Raw genomic sequence first — 15365 nt, 5'->3', positions numbered from 1 at the left:
TCAGGAATCTGGGCTCCTGTCCAGGCTCTGCCACTGATTAAATGACTTTGGACAAGTCATTTGACCCACCTGGGCCTCATTTTCCTCATCTTTAAATGAGGGAATTGGGCTCTAGCTCTGTAGTCTCTTTCAACCTTAATATGCCACTTTGTAAACAGATCACACAACTTTATGTCATTTGTTTTAAAATTGAATTTTTAGAAGCAAAAGTAAATAACTGACTTGGCCATTGCTGTGTTCTGTTTCCTTAGATGATTTTCTGAAGCCACAGATAAAGACACATCCTGAAACCACGGTGGCTCTGAGAGGCATGAACGTGACTGTGACGTGCATGGCAGTGAGCAGCAGTGATTCACCCATGTCAACCATGTGGCGCAAAGACAGTGAAATCTTGTACGATGCGGATATTGAGAATTTTGTTCGTTATCAGCAGCAAGCTGAAGAAGCTCTGGAGTATACTAGTGTCTTACATCTTTTCAATGTGAATTTCACAGATGAAGGAAAATACCAGTGTATTGTTACTAATCATTTTGGTTCCAATTATTCTCAGAAAGCCAAACTGACCGTGAATGGTAAGGAATTATGCTTTCTGATATCTTTGTAGAGTTTAGAAGGACATTTTATGTTTGGTTTTTGAACTGTATGATCAGGGAATTTAGGCTACACCTGACACTTGTGGGGAAGAGGTCTTACTGTTTTTGTTGTTAGAGTTGTGATAGTTACAGAGTGAGTGGGTTCTTTGCATTAGCCTGTCAGCCCACTTAATTGTCCCTAATTGGTCTTTGGTTGAGAGGTAAAGGTGAATTCCATGACCCTAGGAGAGGGACTACTTTTACTGCTGTTTATACTTTTTAAAAAATTCTCCATTTTCTTTCCAGAGCCTTAGTCCTATTCTGAAAACTCTGAAATTTATTCATAGCCCTGTTCACAGGGCCTTTGAATAACTGAGAGTATTCAGGACAATTCTGGGTCCAGTGATCATGATCATTGTCTAAATGTAGTCATGCAGAATCATTTTTTTAAATTAATACTCTTCTTCACTGGCTGTAGAAAACTTCTCCAAGACAGCTTAATTTATCTATTGCCTCTTAGATTGAATAACTGCAGAATTTTGTACCCTCTAAGTAAGGTTTTGTGCAACCACAAGATATACTTGTGTGTTGCTTCTGTGTTGCTTTATGAGATTTCTGAAGGTTTAATTTTTTTTTTTGTCACGTGGTTGCCTCGGCAGTATTATAGATGTTAGTTTGGACAGCACTGTTTAGCCTTGTAAGTAAGAGCGTCAGTAAATATCAGGCGCTAAAATACAGAGTTTGGAAGAGTTTGCGGCCTTGTGTTCTCCCTGTTCCCATCAGGGAGATCAGGTGGGCATGTCACATGCATCCTAGAAGGTGCTGTGTTGTCACTGTGCTTCAAATACTCTGAGGTTCTCGAAGATGACCCTTAAAGCCATATCACTATCAATTCAGAGATCATGTCTTCTCAAGGAAATAGAACATTAGAACAGTTGGTATTTTGCCTACCAGATTCTCCTATGTGTGTATGTGTGTATATGTATGTATGTATTTATACACACACACACACACACACACCCCCTTTCTCTTGGTGCTCTTTCTTGTCACAGAGATGCCATCTTTTCTGAAAACTCCAATGGATTTAACCATTCGCACTGGTGCCATGGCCAGGTTAGAATGTGCTGCAGAAGGACACCCTGCACCTCAGATTTCCTGGCAGAAAGACGGCGGTACTGACTTTCCTGCGGCTCGAGAAAGACGCATGCATGTCATGCCCGAGGATGATGTCTTCTTCATTGCAAATGTGAAAATAGAAGACATGGGAATCTATAGCTGCATGGCTCAAAATATCGCGGGAGGCCTCTCAGCAAATGCCTCACTAACAGTGTTAGGTAAGTTTACTACTCCATGGGTCCCTGCTTTTTTAGAAACCTTCTTATCTGGGATCCACCCTTCGTTTTGATGGGCAAGAAAAGTCTAAGTTTGAGATTTCAGAATTTTGTTCAGAGAGAGAGGTCAGGAGATTGTGATTCTTCTCTTTGTCACCTTTTTCAGCCAAGGATATTAGTGGGTCAGATAACTGAAGTGTGGGAAAATGCTGAGGGCAGAATTAGGGGTGTTTGTCACAAGAATCTTTCGAATTCAAATCCCTTTCGAGTTCAAATCCCTTTGTCAGTTTATCCTCTATATCTTTCTTTCTAAGATTTCTGCTTTAGATACATGTTTCATCTACTATTCAATGACTTTGTACTGAGAGTTCACTCTTTTTCTTAGATGCTTTCCAGCCTTTTGATACTGCTTCGCAGAGAACCCCAGACAGTATATGGCCCCCCTCCCAGAGTTTTTTTTTAATTTAGTTAAAAATAATGATCTGTTTTCCTGGTTAGATTTTCTATTTTACTTCCAGTGTGCTCTTCTTAATCCTATGCTCTTGTAAATGTCTTTTCCCTAAACATGTCCCATGACTAGCCTGTTTTTTCTTACGGGATTTTCTTCATGAAACCCAAATCCAAGGCAAACTTTAGATTCCAGTTCTCTATTTCCCTAAACGGTAGGGTTTTGTTTGTTTGTATTGTTTACTTTTATAATCAGAAAAATAAGTTGTTTATTGTTTTAAAAATTTAAGATATGTAGAAAATAGAAAAAAGAGGGAAAGTCATTCAAACTCTATTAACAATTTTGGCATATTTACTCTAGATTTTTTTTTAATTCGTTTTTATGTATACCTACTTTTTTCTACTTAATATTACATCACAAGGGTTACTCTGTCATTAAAAGGTCTTCAATAAAACGTGTGGCTGTACTGTAATTTACTGAGTCATCTCCTTGTTAGATTTCTAGATTTTTTCTTTTATTTTTTATGAAAGTGTTTTTAATTATAAATCAATTATAATAAAAACTTTTTATTATAAAAATAATTTTGTAATAGACATCTTTGTGTAAAAATCTTTGAGTTCTTTGCTTAGGATAGTTTTCCCAAGGCAGAATTATTGAGATAAGATTTAGGATTTTTGAGGCTTTTTTTTTTTTTGAAACATTAATTTCTAATCCCCCCGTGAGTATGTGAAAGTGTTCTTTTCAGCCTGGGTAACCTTGTTAGCTAAATTCAGTAGGATTTGGGGAATAAAATTGCCTAACTTGATTTTTTAAACATCTTCCTGTTAGAGACACCCTCATTTATTAGACCCTTGGAGGACAAGACAGTAACCCGAGGTGAAACTGCAGTGTTACAGTGCATAGCTGGAGGGAGCCCTGCCCCTCGCCTCAATTGGACAAAAGACGATGGACCACTGCTGGTGACAGAACGGCACTTCTTTGCTGCAGCCAACCAGCTTCTCATCATTGTAGATGCTGGGCTAGAAGATGCTGGGAAATACACCTGCATTATGTCTAACACCCTGGGGACAGAACGTGGTCACATTTACCTAAACGTCATTACTTCCCCCAATTGTGACTCTTCCCAGAGTAGTATTGGGCATGAAGATGATGGCTGGACCACAGTTGGCATTGTCATCATTGTTGTGGTTTGCTGTGTCGTGGGCACCTCTTTGATCTGGGTCATTGTTATTTACCACATGAGAAGGAAAAATGAAGACTATAGTATCACAAACACAGGTGAGTGGTCCCCAGATGACACTATGTCTTGTCCTTTATTCAGAAATGCAATATAGAACTTATTATAAAATATAAAAAGCTAAGGAGCTTTGATATTTTACCTGATATGTGGTAGAAGAGTTTTTCTGTTAAAACGTCTGAATTGGTTGATAGAACCTCCATGATAACAATTTTAAGAATTTGTAAACCCTTCCAAAAAAAAACTTTGCTCTTGTAAACACATCACAGGTATACCTTCTTTTCTTTAATGCCTAAGGCGCATATTTCCACCATAATTTCCCTGCAGAAAAGAGGGGGACTGTCATGACTGAGATCAGCCTTTTACGCCTCCCGCTCTGTACTCCTGGGAGAAGAGGTCCAGCCACGTAGATTATGGAAACGTGGCTAAGGATAAGATCTCAGCTTTTAGCCTTTATTTCTTTTGGTAATGCTTTTAAAAATGAAACATTGAGGAAAATTCTAGTGAGAAATAGTTTTAGGGGAGTACTAAGAGCTATTACGGTCCTAAGTCGATACAATTTTCCTGGCTAGTATTATCAAAATGGAACATACTTGCAAAATAGTCTTTTACCTAACTATTTGAGAGTTACAGATGTCTCTCTTACAGAGGAGCTTAATCTGCCAGCAGACATTCCCAGCTACTTGTCCTCCCAAGGAACACTGTCTGAGCCACAGGAAGGCTACAGCAACTCTGAGGCAGGCAGTCATCAACAGCTGATGCCGCCTGCCAATGGATATATACACAAAGGAGCTGATGGTAACGATTCTTGATAGTATATGTTTATAATTTCAGCCTATCCTATTGAGCTCATTTTTCAGTGTATAGTTTTCCCCATTAACTTGCAGTAATATTTTGAAATAAGTTATTGAATGAAAGCATTTGACTGCATGCAAAATAGAATGAAAATTAACTAAAGTCTTAATAGAGAAGAAAATGATCTGACACAAAGGAGAAACAAATTATCCTTAAATAAGGGGTTGAACGTTGAACTATAAGGTAGAGGCTCCCAAACCATGGTTTTATTATAAAAAAGGGATGCACTAGAAACTTTTTCCAAGCATCTTTCCTTTTCAGGAATGGACATCTTTCAGACCATATCCAAGGAAGGTTCATTTCTCCTGCTGATAGGCAGTCAGTAAAGTTCGAAGGGCAGTGATGGTTCTCAGGATATACTGAAGAACACCAGAGAGACGTGAAACGTTTTCTAGTTAAATGAAACTGACTTCTCAGCACTCACCTATCTGCCCCCTCCACCTTTCCCACACTCCCACTCTCACAGTGAATGGTAAAACAGGGAGGTGAAGTAAGGAAAAGGAGAATTGAAGTCTTAGTTCTTCCTCTTTTCAGCTCTGTGACCATGAACAAGCTACGTAAGACCTGAGTTTTAGTTTCATCATTTTTAAAATAAATAAATAATACTTCATAAAGTACTTTACCCAAGATTTTTTTTTTTAACTTTTATTGAGCTTCAAGTGAACGTTTACCAATCAAGTCAGTCTGTCACATATAAGTTTACATACATCTTACTCCGTACTCCCACTTGCTCTCCCCCTAATGAGTCAGCCCTTCCAGTCTCTCCTTTCGTGACAATTTTGCCAGCTTCCAACTCTCTCTATCCTCCCATCTCCCCTCCAGACAGGAGATGCCAACACAGTCTCAAGTGTCCACCTGATATAATTAGCTCACTCTTCATTAGCATCTCTCTCCCACCCACTGTCCAGTCCCTTTCATGTCTGATGAGTTGTCTTCGGGGATGGTTCCTGTCCTGTGCCAACAGAAGGTCTGGGGACCATGGCCGCCGGGATTCCTCTAGTCTCAGTCAGACCATTGAGTATGGTCTTTTTATGAGAATTTGGGGTCTGCATCCCACTGATCTCCTGCTCCCTCAGGGGTTCTCTATTGTGCTCCCTGTCAGGGCAGTCATCGATTGTGGCCGGGCACCAACTAGTTCTGGTCTCAGGATGATGTAGGTCTCTGGTTCTTGTGGCCTTTTCTGTCTCTTGGGCTCTTAGTTGTCGTGTGACCTTGGTGTTCTTCATTCTCCTTTGCTCCAGGTGGGTTGAGACCAATTGATGCATCTTAGATGGCCGCTTGTTAGCATTTAAGACCCCAGACGCCACATTTCAAAGTGGGATGCAGAATGTTTTCATAATAGCATTATTTTGCCAATTGACTTAGAAGTCCCCTCAAACCGTGGTCCCCAGACCCCCGCCCTTGCTCCGCTGACCTTTGAAGCATTCATTTTATCCTGGAAACTTCTTTGCTTTTGGTCCAGTCCAATTGAGCTGACCTTCCATGTATTGAGTGTTGTCTTTCCCTTCACCTAAAGCAGTTCTTATCTACTGATTAATCAATAAAAAACCCTCTCCCTCCCTCCCTCCCCGCTTCGTAACCACAAAAGTATGTGTTCTTCTCAGTTTTTACTATTTCTCAAGATCTTATAATAGTGGTCTTATACAATATTTGTCCTTTTGCCTCTGACTAATTTCGCTCAGCATAATGCCTTCCAGGTTCCTCCATGTTATAAAATGTTTCACAGATGCCTCACTGTTCTTTATCGATGCGTAGTATTCCATTGTGTGAATATACCACAATTTAGCCATTCATCCATTGATGGACACCTTGGTTGCTTCCAGCTTTTTGCTATTGTAAACAGAGCTGCAATAAACATGGGTGTGCGTATATCTGTTTGTGTGAAGGCTCTTGTTTCTCTAGGGTATATTCCGAGGAGTGGGATTTCTGTTTACCCAAGATTTTTATAGACTCTCTAAACCAATCATATGGAAGTACCATACGTATGAAAGATTTATACTATTTCTTCAGAGATTTTTAGCTTGGGTGTCAACAGAACTTCTCTTGGTTTGAGCATGACCTTATGCAGGCATGACAGAGATAGTTTAATGCAGTTTATAAGACCATGAGCTTTGGAGCCATAGTGTCTGGGTTCAAATTTTAGCTCCCCACTCTAGAAATATGATTTTGAGCAAGTTACTTGACTTCTCTGTGCTATTTGTAAAATAGAGATGTTGTAAGGATTAAAGGAATTAATTCCCAGAAAGACCTTGGAACTTCACCTGGTTTATAAAGTAAGCACTCAATGAATTCTAGCTATGATGATGATGATGATGACAGCTGTTGAAGAAAGTTGATTGGCAAAGCTAATTCCCTAACTGAAGAATGTTGGGGTTCTTTCTTATATTGTCATTAGGTGGCCCTGGTACCCGGGTAATCTGCTCAGATTGTTATGACAATGCCAACATCTACTCCAGGACCCGAGAGTACTGTCCGTATGCCTATATCGCTGAGGAGGATGTCCTGGATCAGACACTGTCCAGCCTCATGGTCCAGATGCCCAGAGAGACATATTTGGCACATCCTCCCCAAGATGCCACCACCCTGGAGAGCCTGATAGCATCAGCAGACAGAGAGTTGTCTGCCTTTCCTACCAACCACGAGAGAATAAATGAGAAGAAGCTTCCCTCCACACAGCTGAGCGGTGGTAAGGGTGCAGTGGTTTCTGTTTGTTTTGTTTTCACTTTGACGAATTGATGAAAGAGCCTGAGATTTTTAGATAATAAGAGTCACAAAGAAGCCTGTATTTGTAGGGTCAGAACAACTACTGAGGGGATAACAAGATCACCCTACTGAAAATTCAGAGGCCATACAGAAAAAAGTTTAAAAAAAGTGTCATATAGGTGTTAGTGATTTTTCTTAAATAATGGAGAGTTGTAATGTTAAGAAAATAATTTTAAAATGCTTTGTTTGGTTGCTGTTCTGTGAGATGAATATTGAATGTCAGTATCACTTGCCAGGTATGTACTCTCTCCTGTGACGCGTGATTAGGACCATGAGTGGGAAAGCAATTTGGGGATAGTTTCCTCTCTCCCACATAGCCCAGGGAAAGAAATACTTATATTGTACAGATTGGGTATTTGATAAGAACTTGAAACGAACTTTCTAGACCATGCAGGGTACTGCTGAGCATTTCTTCCAGGCCCCCCAGGCTTTTCATCAGCTGTCACCTTCCTGTTGGGCTGAAACAGAAGAGAACTGGGAGTAGCATGGGGGTAAGAACTAGCAGGTCCACCGAGGAAGGCGAAGTGTCTAGTGGTGCTTCCACGGGTGGTGCGTCCAGAGGTGGTGCATCCAGGGATGGTTCTGGCAGGGGTAAATGGTCTCACATGGAGCTTCAGATGTGCTCTGTTCTTAAGAGACCAACTCTGAACACTTCTAAAGAGGGTATACCCATTGCCCTCGAGTCAATTCCAACTCATAGCTATCCTATAGGTCAGAGTAGAACTGCTCCATAGGGTTTTCAGGGAACAGTTGGTGGATTTGAACTGCCGACCTTTTGGTTAGCAGCCAAACACTTAACCACTGTGCCACCAGGGTCCCAAGCAGGGTAGAGTAGGTCAGAAAAGTACTGTTGTTGAAGTTAGTCTCTTGTCTTTACATTCAGCGTCCATGAAAGAAATATACCAACACTAAATCCATTTTCTTATATTCTGGGAGAGTTACACAAATAAAAGGCTTTAAGTAGAACCAAAAAAATAAAGTGCATCTTTTTCTAATCTTGGGGATGCCTTACTTTTTAACCTGGTTTGTAGGTGGGGACTCAGGATGTGAGAGCGTTGGCACATTGCCTGTTCCTTACCCAGGGTCCTCTAGCTCCTTGCTACTCAAAGTGTAGTCCACAGACTATCAGCATCAGCTTGTTAGAAATGCATTATCTTGGGTCCCACGCCAGATCTAGTGAATCAGAACCTACGTGTTAACAAGACCTGTATTTGTGTGCACATTAAAGCTTGAGAAACACTGTTCTGTTTTTATTCCCCCCTCCGAGTGCTTGTTTCTAGAGTATTTGGTTCTTTTTCCAAAATGCAGTTAATGTGGCTTTCAGTCAGTGATCTTTGGGAGAAAGAGCTCACCACTGCAGTAAATAAGGAAAATGAGAAATGCGTATTTTTGAAACCGAAGTGCAGATAATCTGATTTGAAATAGCTGTTTTTGGTTATTATTTTGTTTTTAGAATTATTGGCATGCTAAAAAAAAAAAAGAGGTTGGAGGTGAATGTATATTTTTCAAGCAATTTTTAAATGTAGATACCTGTTATTTAAAGATGTAATGGCTGCACTAAATCAATGATTTTTATCAATGAATGCTGCAACTCAGGAGCTCTGGTGGCACAGTGGTTAAGTGCTCGGTTGCTAACTGAAAGGTCAGCAGTTCGAACCCGCCAGCCGCTCCACGGGAGAAAGATGTAGCAGTCTGCTTCTCTAAAGATTACAGCCTTGAAAACCCTATGGCAGTTCTACTCTGTCCTATGGGGTCACTGTGAGTCAAAATCCACTCATCGACAACGGGTTTTTGATGCAACTTTCCATTATAATACTAATGTCCTCTAATGCCAGTTTTTAATTTGAGTGAGTTCTGATGCAGTGGTTAACCACTCACTCGGCTGCTAACCGAAAGGTCAGTGGTTTGAACCCACTAGCTGCTCCACAGGAGAAAGATGTGACAATCTACTTCCATAAAGATTCGCAGCTTAGGAAGCCCTGTGGGGCAGTTCTCCTCTCTCCTGAAGGGTCACTATGAGTTGGAATAGACTTGACAGCAATGGGTTTTTTAATGTCATTAAGTCCCCTTTAGTCTGTTTCCACCTGCCGAAGGAGTTTTATTTTTAAATTTCTGTAGCAGCAGAATCACTAAAATAGTGGGTAACATATACGTGACATATAGCATATTCTCAGTAAATAATTTGTTAAATGTGTTGAGTAGAAGGATTTGAAAGAGAATGGTTCCAATTTTTATTTTTTTTTTTCTAAGTTGTGGCTAAGAAGACATTTGATCTCAATGTCCTTATTCATGAATACTGTACATATTTCTTTAGGGATTTGATTAAAGCAAAATTAAGTCTTAGAAAATTAATTTTGAACTTCTAGTTGCCACTGATAATTCTTGTCTTTGCTTCTCAGAAATGTTGCAGCGGCCCTTGTGGAACGTAAACAAAGAACTAGGCCTGCCTCATCGCCCCTTTCCCCAGCAGCCAGTCCTCGAGTCACCACAACTCCTCCGAAATGAGGTCCTGGCAGAGAATGACCCAGACTGTTCCGCCTCCCCTATGCCTTGCCACAGGTTACATGACCACGCTTTTGATTTTAGTAGGACTCGGAGCATTCAAGATGGTAGTGAGGGCACATGAAACTCGCTCCAGTATGAAGTCTGGGCAGAGACTCAAATCAGTTAATTTTGTATTTACTACCTCAGCGTTCAGAAGAAACCCCAAAGTCAGCATTTGTTTTACTCTTTGTTTACAAATTACATCTGATCACACCAAGGTGGGCCAGGTACTTGTTTGAGTTTATACCTGGTGAAGAAAGGGTAATGGCTGACAGAAATGGGTGCATCTAACCAAAAATGTGCGGCACTGGTATTGAAAGATATGGGGCAGATGTGCTTCCTGGAGGTTCCACAGGGATGTGCCCAGGTGTGCATTGCCTATCAGGAAAAGTCTCATTGCTGCTTACCATGCTGGATTGTCTCAATCCTCGGAGTGATCCTGGGAAAACATCACTGTTGTACTTTGTCTTCCAAGGAACAAAAATGACTGGCGCCCTCTGGGAAGTGTACCTGGGATTTTCGCTGGTTTGAAGCATATAGCTGAGACTGGGGCTTTGATATTCAAGGTCTTCAGCAAGTATCACAGGCTTGGCTAACTGGTACCAGGTCATGGGGTTTTGTATTCTTGTGATTCCTTTTTTTTTTCTTTTCCTTGTCCCTACCACCCAGGAATCTCATTGTAAATACATTTGCATTTATAATTAATTTTTGTATTCATTGACCATATGTGTTCACTGCAATGTAAATATTTTTTGATATGCCAGAAGTATATATAAATAATATCCAGTTATATTATCGACAGCAGCTTCTCCAATCACAAACAGATTTTAGTATAATTTGGTTTGGTGAGATCTAAAGACTTTGTTTAAAGTTTAAAAAACTTATTTGTTAAGTGTATGTCTAGAGGCAAGGTAGCTAGTGATTGCGTACACACAAACACAGCCTTGGTGTAATCAACCACTTTATTCATTCTTGGAGGTTCATACATCTACTCATTTGCCATCTGTTTACAAAAGCCAGCTGATACTACCTTACCAGTGTGAAAAGACACGCTCCTTCCAAAGACCAGCAGTCCTGGCATAACACGTGCACATAGATAGAGGAAGAATTGTTTGGGGAAAGTCTTCTTTCAACAAAGTACTTAGTTGGCAAGAAAACCAAAGATTGCTTCTTTTATGTGTTTGTGTTGCTTTTACTATCTCTTTTACCAAGGCACAACATATCTTAAAAGAAGATATACTTTAGAAGGGAGGTGTGCTTTGGGGAGTAGAAAGCAGGTGTAGGTGCAGAGATACCTATACTATGAAGTTTTGGGGTGGTCCTTTGTTTTATATAGGTGATGATTTAAGTCAAAAAAATTTTTTCTTGAATTTCTAATAGCAAAAAGCTTTATGCAAAGGATTTGACACTCTAATGGAATGTAATGGACTAAAGTTCTTTGTGCTGTCAGTCTGTCCTCTCAGTCTAGTAAGTACTAGTTACTAAAAAAAAAAGTACTAGTTACTAGATGATGTCAATCACTTAAATAAAAATTTCTGAGTCTTTGTACATTTCAAGGGTTGTAAACTCACATTATTTCTTAGCTTTCTGCCAGAAAGTTTAGTTGGATTTCATTAGTTTTCAATCCTAAATTTCCCTCCCATATAGGCAGCAGCCCTTCTTTAGCTGTTAAATAGCACCATGCATTTCTCATCTTCCTTTTTAAACTGTCGTTCCTGGCTCATTTTCACTTTGAACTTCTTAAATATCATTTTAAACATCTCTTTTTCTGTGCCGTCAACCTGTGATCCCTCTTCTTGTTTCCTGGGGTATAATTTAATTTGTATTGGGAGTCAGTTCCTGTTTCTGTTATTAGCTGTGTAATCAAGAGCAAGTCCCTTTATTTCTCCAGGCCTCCGTTTTCTTGTGAAATGAGGGCATTTTCTAGATGCTGTAGAGCCCTCTCCAGCTGTAACATTCTTTGAATCTGTGATCCCTCCAGGAACCAGGGAAGATTATGATACTCTAATAAAAAGCTGCTCTCATAAAATGTTTGTTAGAGTAGAACAAGAGTGATGCTGCTTGCTCTGACTTGAGCCAAATTCATTTCCTCTATAGCAGGAGTGATGGTGTAGGAAATACTTGTGAGGAGAAAAAATTATTCTTCTTTTAAACGGTTACCGTAAACATAAAGAACAACCTTGACTCGATTGAAGGCCATCCGCTGCTCTCTGGAACAGCAGACCTGAATACTGGTGGTATAGGACACCAGAGGTCTGCTGAGAGGTATGGCCACTCCAATTTGTTGCTAATAGTTAAGTGCTGAATTTTGTGACTTGCTTACCTTCTAAGGTATTCAGGGCTATCCCTGCAATTACCGCATTCTCACTCAAATTCTGGTAGACTTTCTTGCGTGGAAGGGGTGGAGTTAGAGCTAAGCTGCCAGAGATTGTGCAAGTTGAGCCTCAGCTGTCACCTGTGAGGAGGCAGAGAATAGGCTGCGGACCAGTGAGTGCTGCCCCCGCACTTTAGGAGGGTTCCTACTGCCTGTGGTGTCAGAGCTTAGTCTCTTGAAGGGCCACATGGCTCTCTATCATGTCAACTCAGATTGTTGAGACATCCTCCCAGGTAGTCCAGATTTCTTAAATAACTAGTCAGAACTATGTTTAGATGTGAATATCCTACCCCTGGTCTTTAAAAGATCAGTTTAATAAAGTCTAATCTTAGGAGGGAAACCCTGGTGGCATAGTGGTTAAGAGCTACGGCTGCTAACCAAGAGGTCGGCAGTTCAAATCCATCAGGTGCTCCTTGGAAACTCTATGGGGGCAGTTCTACTCTGTCCTATAGGGTCGCTATGAGTTGGAATCGACTTGACAGCAGTGGGTTTGGGTTAATCTTAGGAGAAGGAATTCCTGAAACTTTTCATTATTGCATATATTTTTGCCCAAGCAGTGATTTAACCCTCTAATATAAACAGGATTAGTGATGGCTCAATATTTTTTCCTAGCAGTGTAACGTCTGTCTAATGCCAGCTTAATGAGGGATGTTGCAAAGCAAGGCAAATTGAAAGGCTAAGAGAAATACCCCATTCCCCACCCAGTTACAACTTTATTTCAGTTGGAATACATAAATTCTCTTAAAATTTGTTGTGTCCCTTTTAGTCTGATTCTCCAAGTCTACCTGGAAGAAGAAATTGCATTTTCCTTGAATTTAAGACTTAATACTAGCACAAGATCTACACCTAAGCCATTGGCTTTCTCTCACTTAGCAACTTCCAAAGTGCTTTCCTTAGTACGCAAGCTACTCTCTAGAAGAGGGAATATCAGAAACTCGCCCAATGTCCAGTGCCCCTAGAGCGTCACCTCGGAATGCTTTACATGCGTGTTTTTCTGTAGGATAACACAATCATGTTGTCTTCACATTGCCCGTTACCAAAAAAACCAAACCCAGTGCAGTCGAGTCGATTCCGACTCATAGCGACCCTATAGGACAGAGTAGGACTGCCCCATGGAGTTTCCAAGGAGCGCGTGGTGGATTCAAACTGCCAACCCTTTGGTTAGCAGCCGTAGCACTTAACCACTATGCCACCAGGGCTTCCCATTGTTAGGAGGATGTAAAAGGCACATTAACATGTCAAGACAATTTAGACTCTGTTACCCATTTTCCTAGAAATGGGAGATGGGATACAAGTCTTTTAATTACTTGAAAAGTTATCACATGAAGTAAGGATTAGATTCCCTCTTTTTTTTTCCAGAGGACAGAGCTCATATCAGCGGGGTACAAGTTAGAGGGAGTCATAGTCTATACTTTGTAGTAATCTCAGTATAAGCAAACTCTCTAACAGATCTGTCTGACAATGGGAGTAACCTGCCTTGAAACTTAGTGAGCTCCCCCTCATAGCAAAGGTACATGCAGAAGCTAAGTAACTGAAAAACCCCAACCAAACCCAGTGCCGTCAAGTCGATTCCGACTCATAGCGACCCCTATAGTAACCATCTGTTAAAAGCATCGAAGAAATTTCTGCATTTTTGGTATATGAACAAGATGACTTTGAAAACCTCTTTCAATTTTATCACTGGAAATTCCCACAAGTAATCTGACAGTCTTCAGACTTCAAAATCCTTGGTATTCAGTATTGTGCACTTCAAAAATTTTTTTATTTTAACTAAAGAATTTTGGTTTTCGGTTGACAAAAGAGGCCTGACTTCCTACGTTCATGGCTGAAATTATGAAACTGGGTTTATTCCTTCTGGGGAAATCTGTAACTTGTTACTAACACAAATGGCATCATAATAAAAAATTGAAAAGCCTAGCATGTGTGACAGCTCTCCCTTTACTCTTTGATCAGTTTTTATTCTTGTGTCTTTTTGTTAGTGGGAGCCTATTTGGAGTGGTCTTGGAATTGCAATGTTCAGTTTTATACCTTGTTTTTAACCCAGGTGTATTGTGGCCTTTTCTGCTCTTGAATACCCACAGACATGCCAGAGGGGTGACAGAGCAACAGAGGTAAATTTGCTGTCCTTTTATGCTGTACCCTCCCTTTCTTACCTGGCTTTTTGATGCAGGTTATAGAGGTAATTGTGAAACAGTTGGCTCTTACAAGGTTGAACTAAGATTTTTTTTGTCAGCCTGCAAGTCGTGTTTTATTTTTTCTATTATGTGGTCTCTTTCACAGTTCAGCTTGGCAGATGTTTTCCCCTTCTATTTCTTCGACCTTACAACTTTTTTGGTTTTAGTAGAGTCTAAACCAACATCAGTTAGCCTTAATTTTATTTCTTCCTTTTTTGGACAACTGCCTAGTTTGTTGACAAAAATAGGTTCTGAATTAAGAGGTGTATTACAAGCTGCTCTTAACAAGACTTGAAAGCCCATGAACCCTCCACAGGGTACTAGAGGGTGTGGGTAGTAAGGTGTCTGTGTGTGTGTGTTAAGAGGAAGATTTGGACGCACTCCCTCAAGGTTTTGTGTTGATTATTTCTTAGCAGTCCTAATAGTCTCCGGGGAGGGATGACAGTTGAGAAACAGCCTTGACTGGTGCCTGTTTTTAGATGTAAGGAGTGAAATGGTCTTATCCAAATGGTAAAAAAATGCTAACTGTCTTGAAAAAGAAATTTACCTTCAGGTGATGAAATGCTCTTGGAATAACTCTTGGCGTAATGACCTTGTGATCTGTAGAGAGACTTATTTGTATCATCTGCTTTCCCTGTTCTCACTTCTTTTTTCTCCTCTCAAAGGATGTTAGTCTGAGCCTTCCTGGTACTAGATGTACTTACAGAGACGTGTAAGCCAAGTTGTTGTTCAGTGTGACCCTGTCCTAGTATCTATTTATATTTTCTCACACATAAGAATGTATATTTTATAGAGCATGTGTTTGTCTACTTGTTTTTGTCTACTGTAATATGTCTCCAATAAAGCGAAAATACAATACGATTTTCTGGTCTTCTCTTGCCTAAAGTAGAGGAGTGAAACAGTGCGTCTTTAAGATTGTAGTCTTGTTGAGGGGGTTTCCAGAGAGCCGTATGTGTTAATGGTGGGAAGAGTTGCCCTTCCCTGGTTCCTGCCCTGTTAAGTGACACATGCTGCCTGGAGCCTGCCGCTGGCCGTGCCCTGCAACTGTGAGCTGTTCCACCACAGGC

General features: G+C 40.4%; 1 protein-coding gene across 1 annotated transcript in view; it reads left to right on the top strand.

Annotated features, from left to right (window-relative positions):
• The window catches only part of LRIG2 (leucine rich repeats and immunoglobulin like domains 2), a 56808-nt gene extending 41657 nt beyond the window's left edge, over positions 1 to 15151 (top strand). The window contains exons 13-18 of the mRNA XM_049880048.1: positions 252 to 572; positions 1625 to 1906; positions 3180 to 3629; positions 4237 to 4386; positions 6839 to 7129; positions 9606 to 15151. Coding sequence (XP_049736005.1) covers positions 252 to 572; positions 1625 to 1906; positions 3180 to 3629; positions 4237 to 4386; positions 6839 to 7129; positions 9606 to 9832 — 1721 coding nt within the window. The 3' untranslated portion in view covers positions 9833 to 15151. The remainder of the gene's footprint in view (positions 1 to 251; positions 573 to 1624; positions 1907 to 3179; positions 3630 to 4236; positions 4387 to 6838; positions 7130 to 9605) is intronic.
• Positions 15152 to 15365: the final 214 nt, after the last annotated feature.

The sequence above is a fragment of the Elephas maximus genome, chromosome 3 (genome assembly GCF_024166365.1).
Source record: "Elephas maximus indicus isolate mEleMax1 chromosome 3, mEleMax1 primary haplotype, whole genome shotgun sequence".
NCBI classification, from domain to species: Eukaryota; Metazoa; Chordata; class Mammalia; order Proboscidea; family Elephantidae; genus Elephas; species Elephas maximus.
Note: the sequence above shows the minus strand (reverse complement) of the source record. Positions and strands in the feature narration are given on the sequence as shown.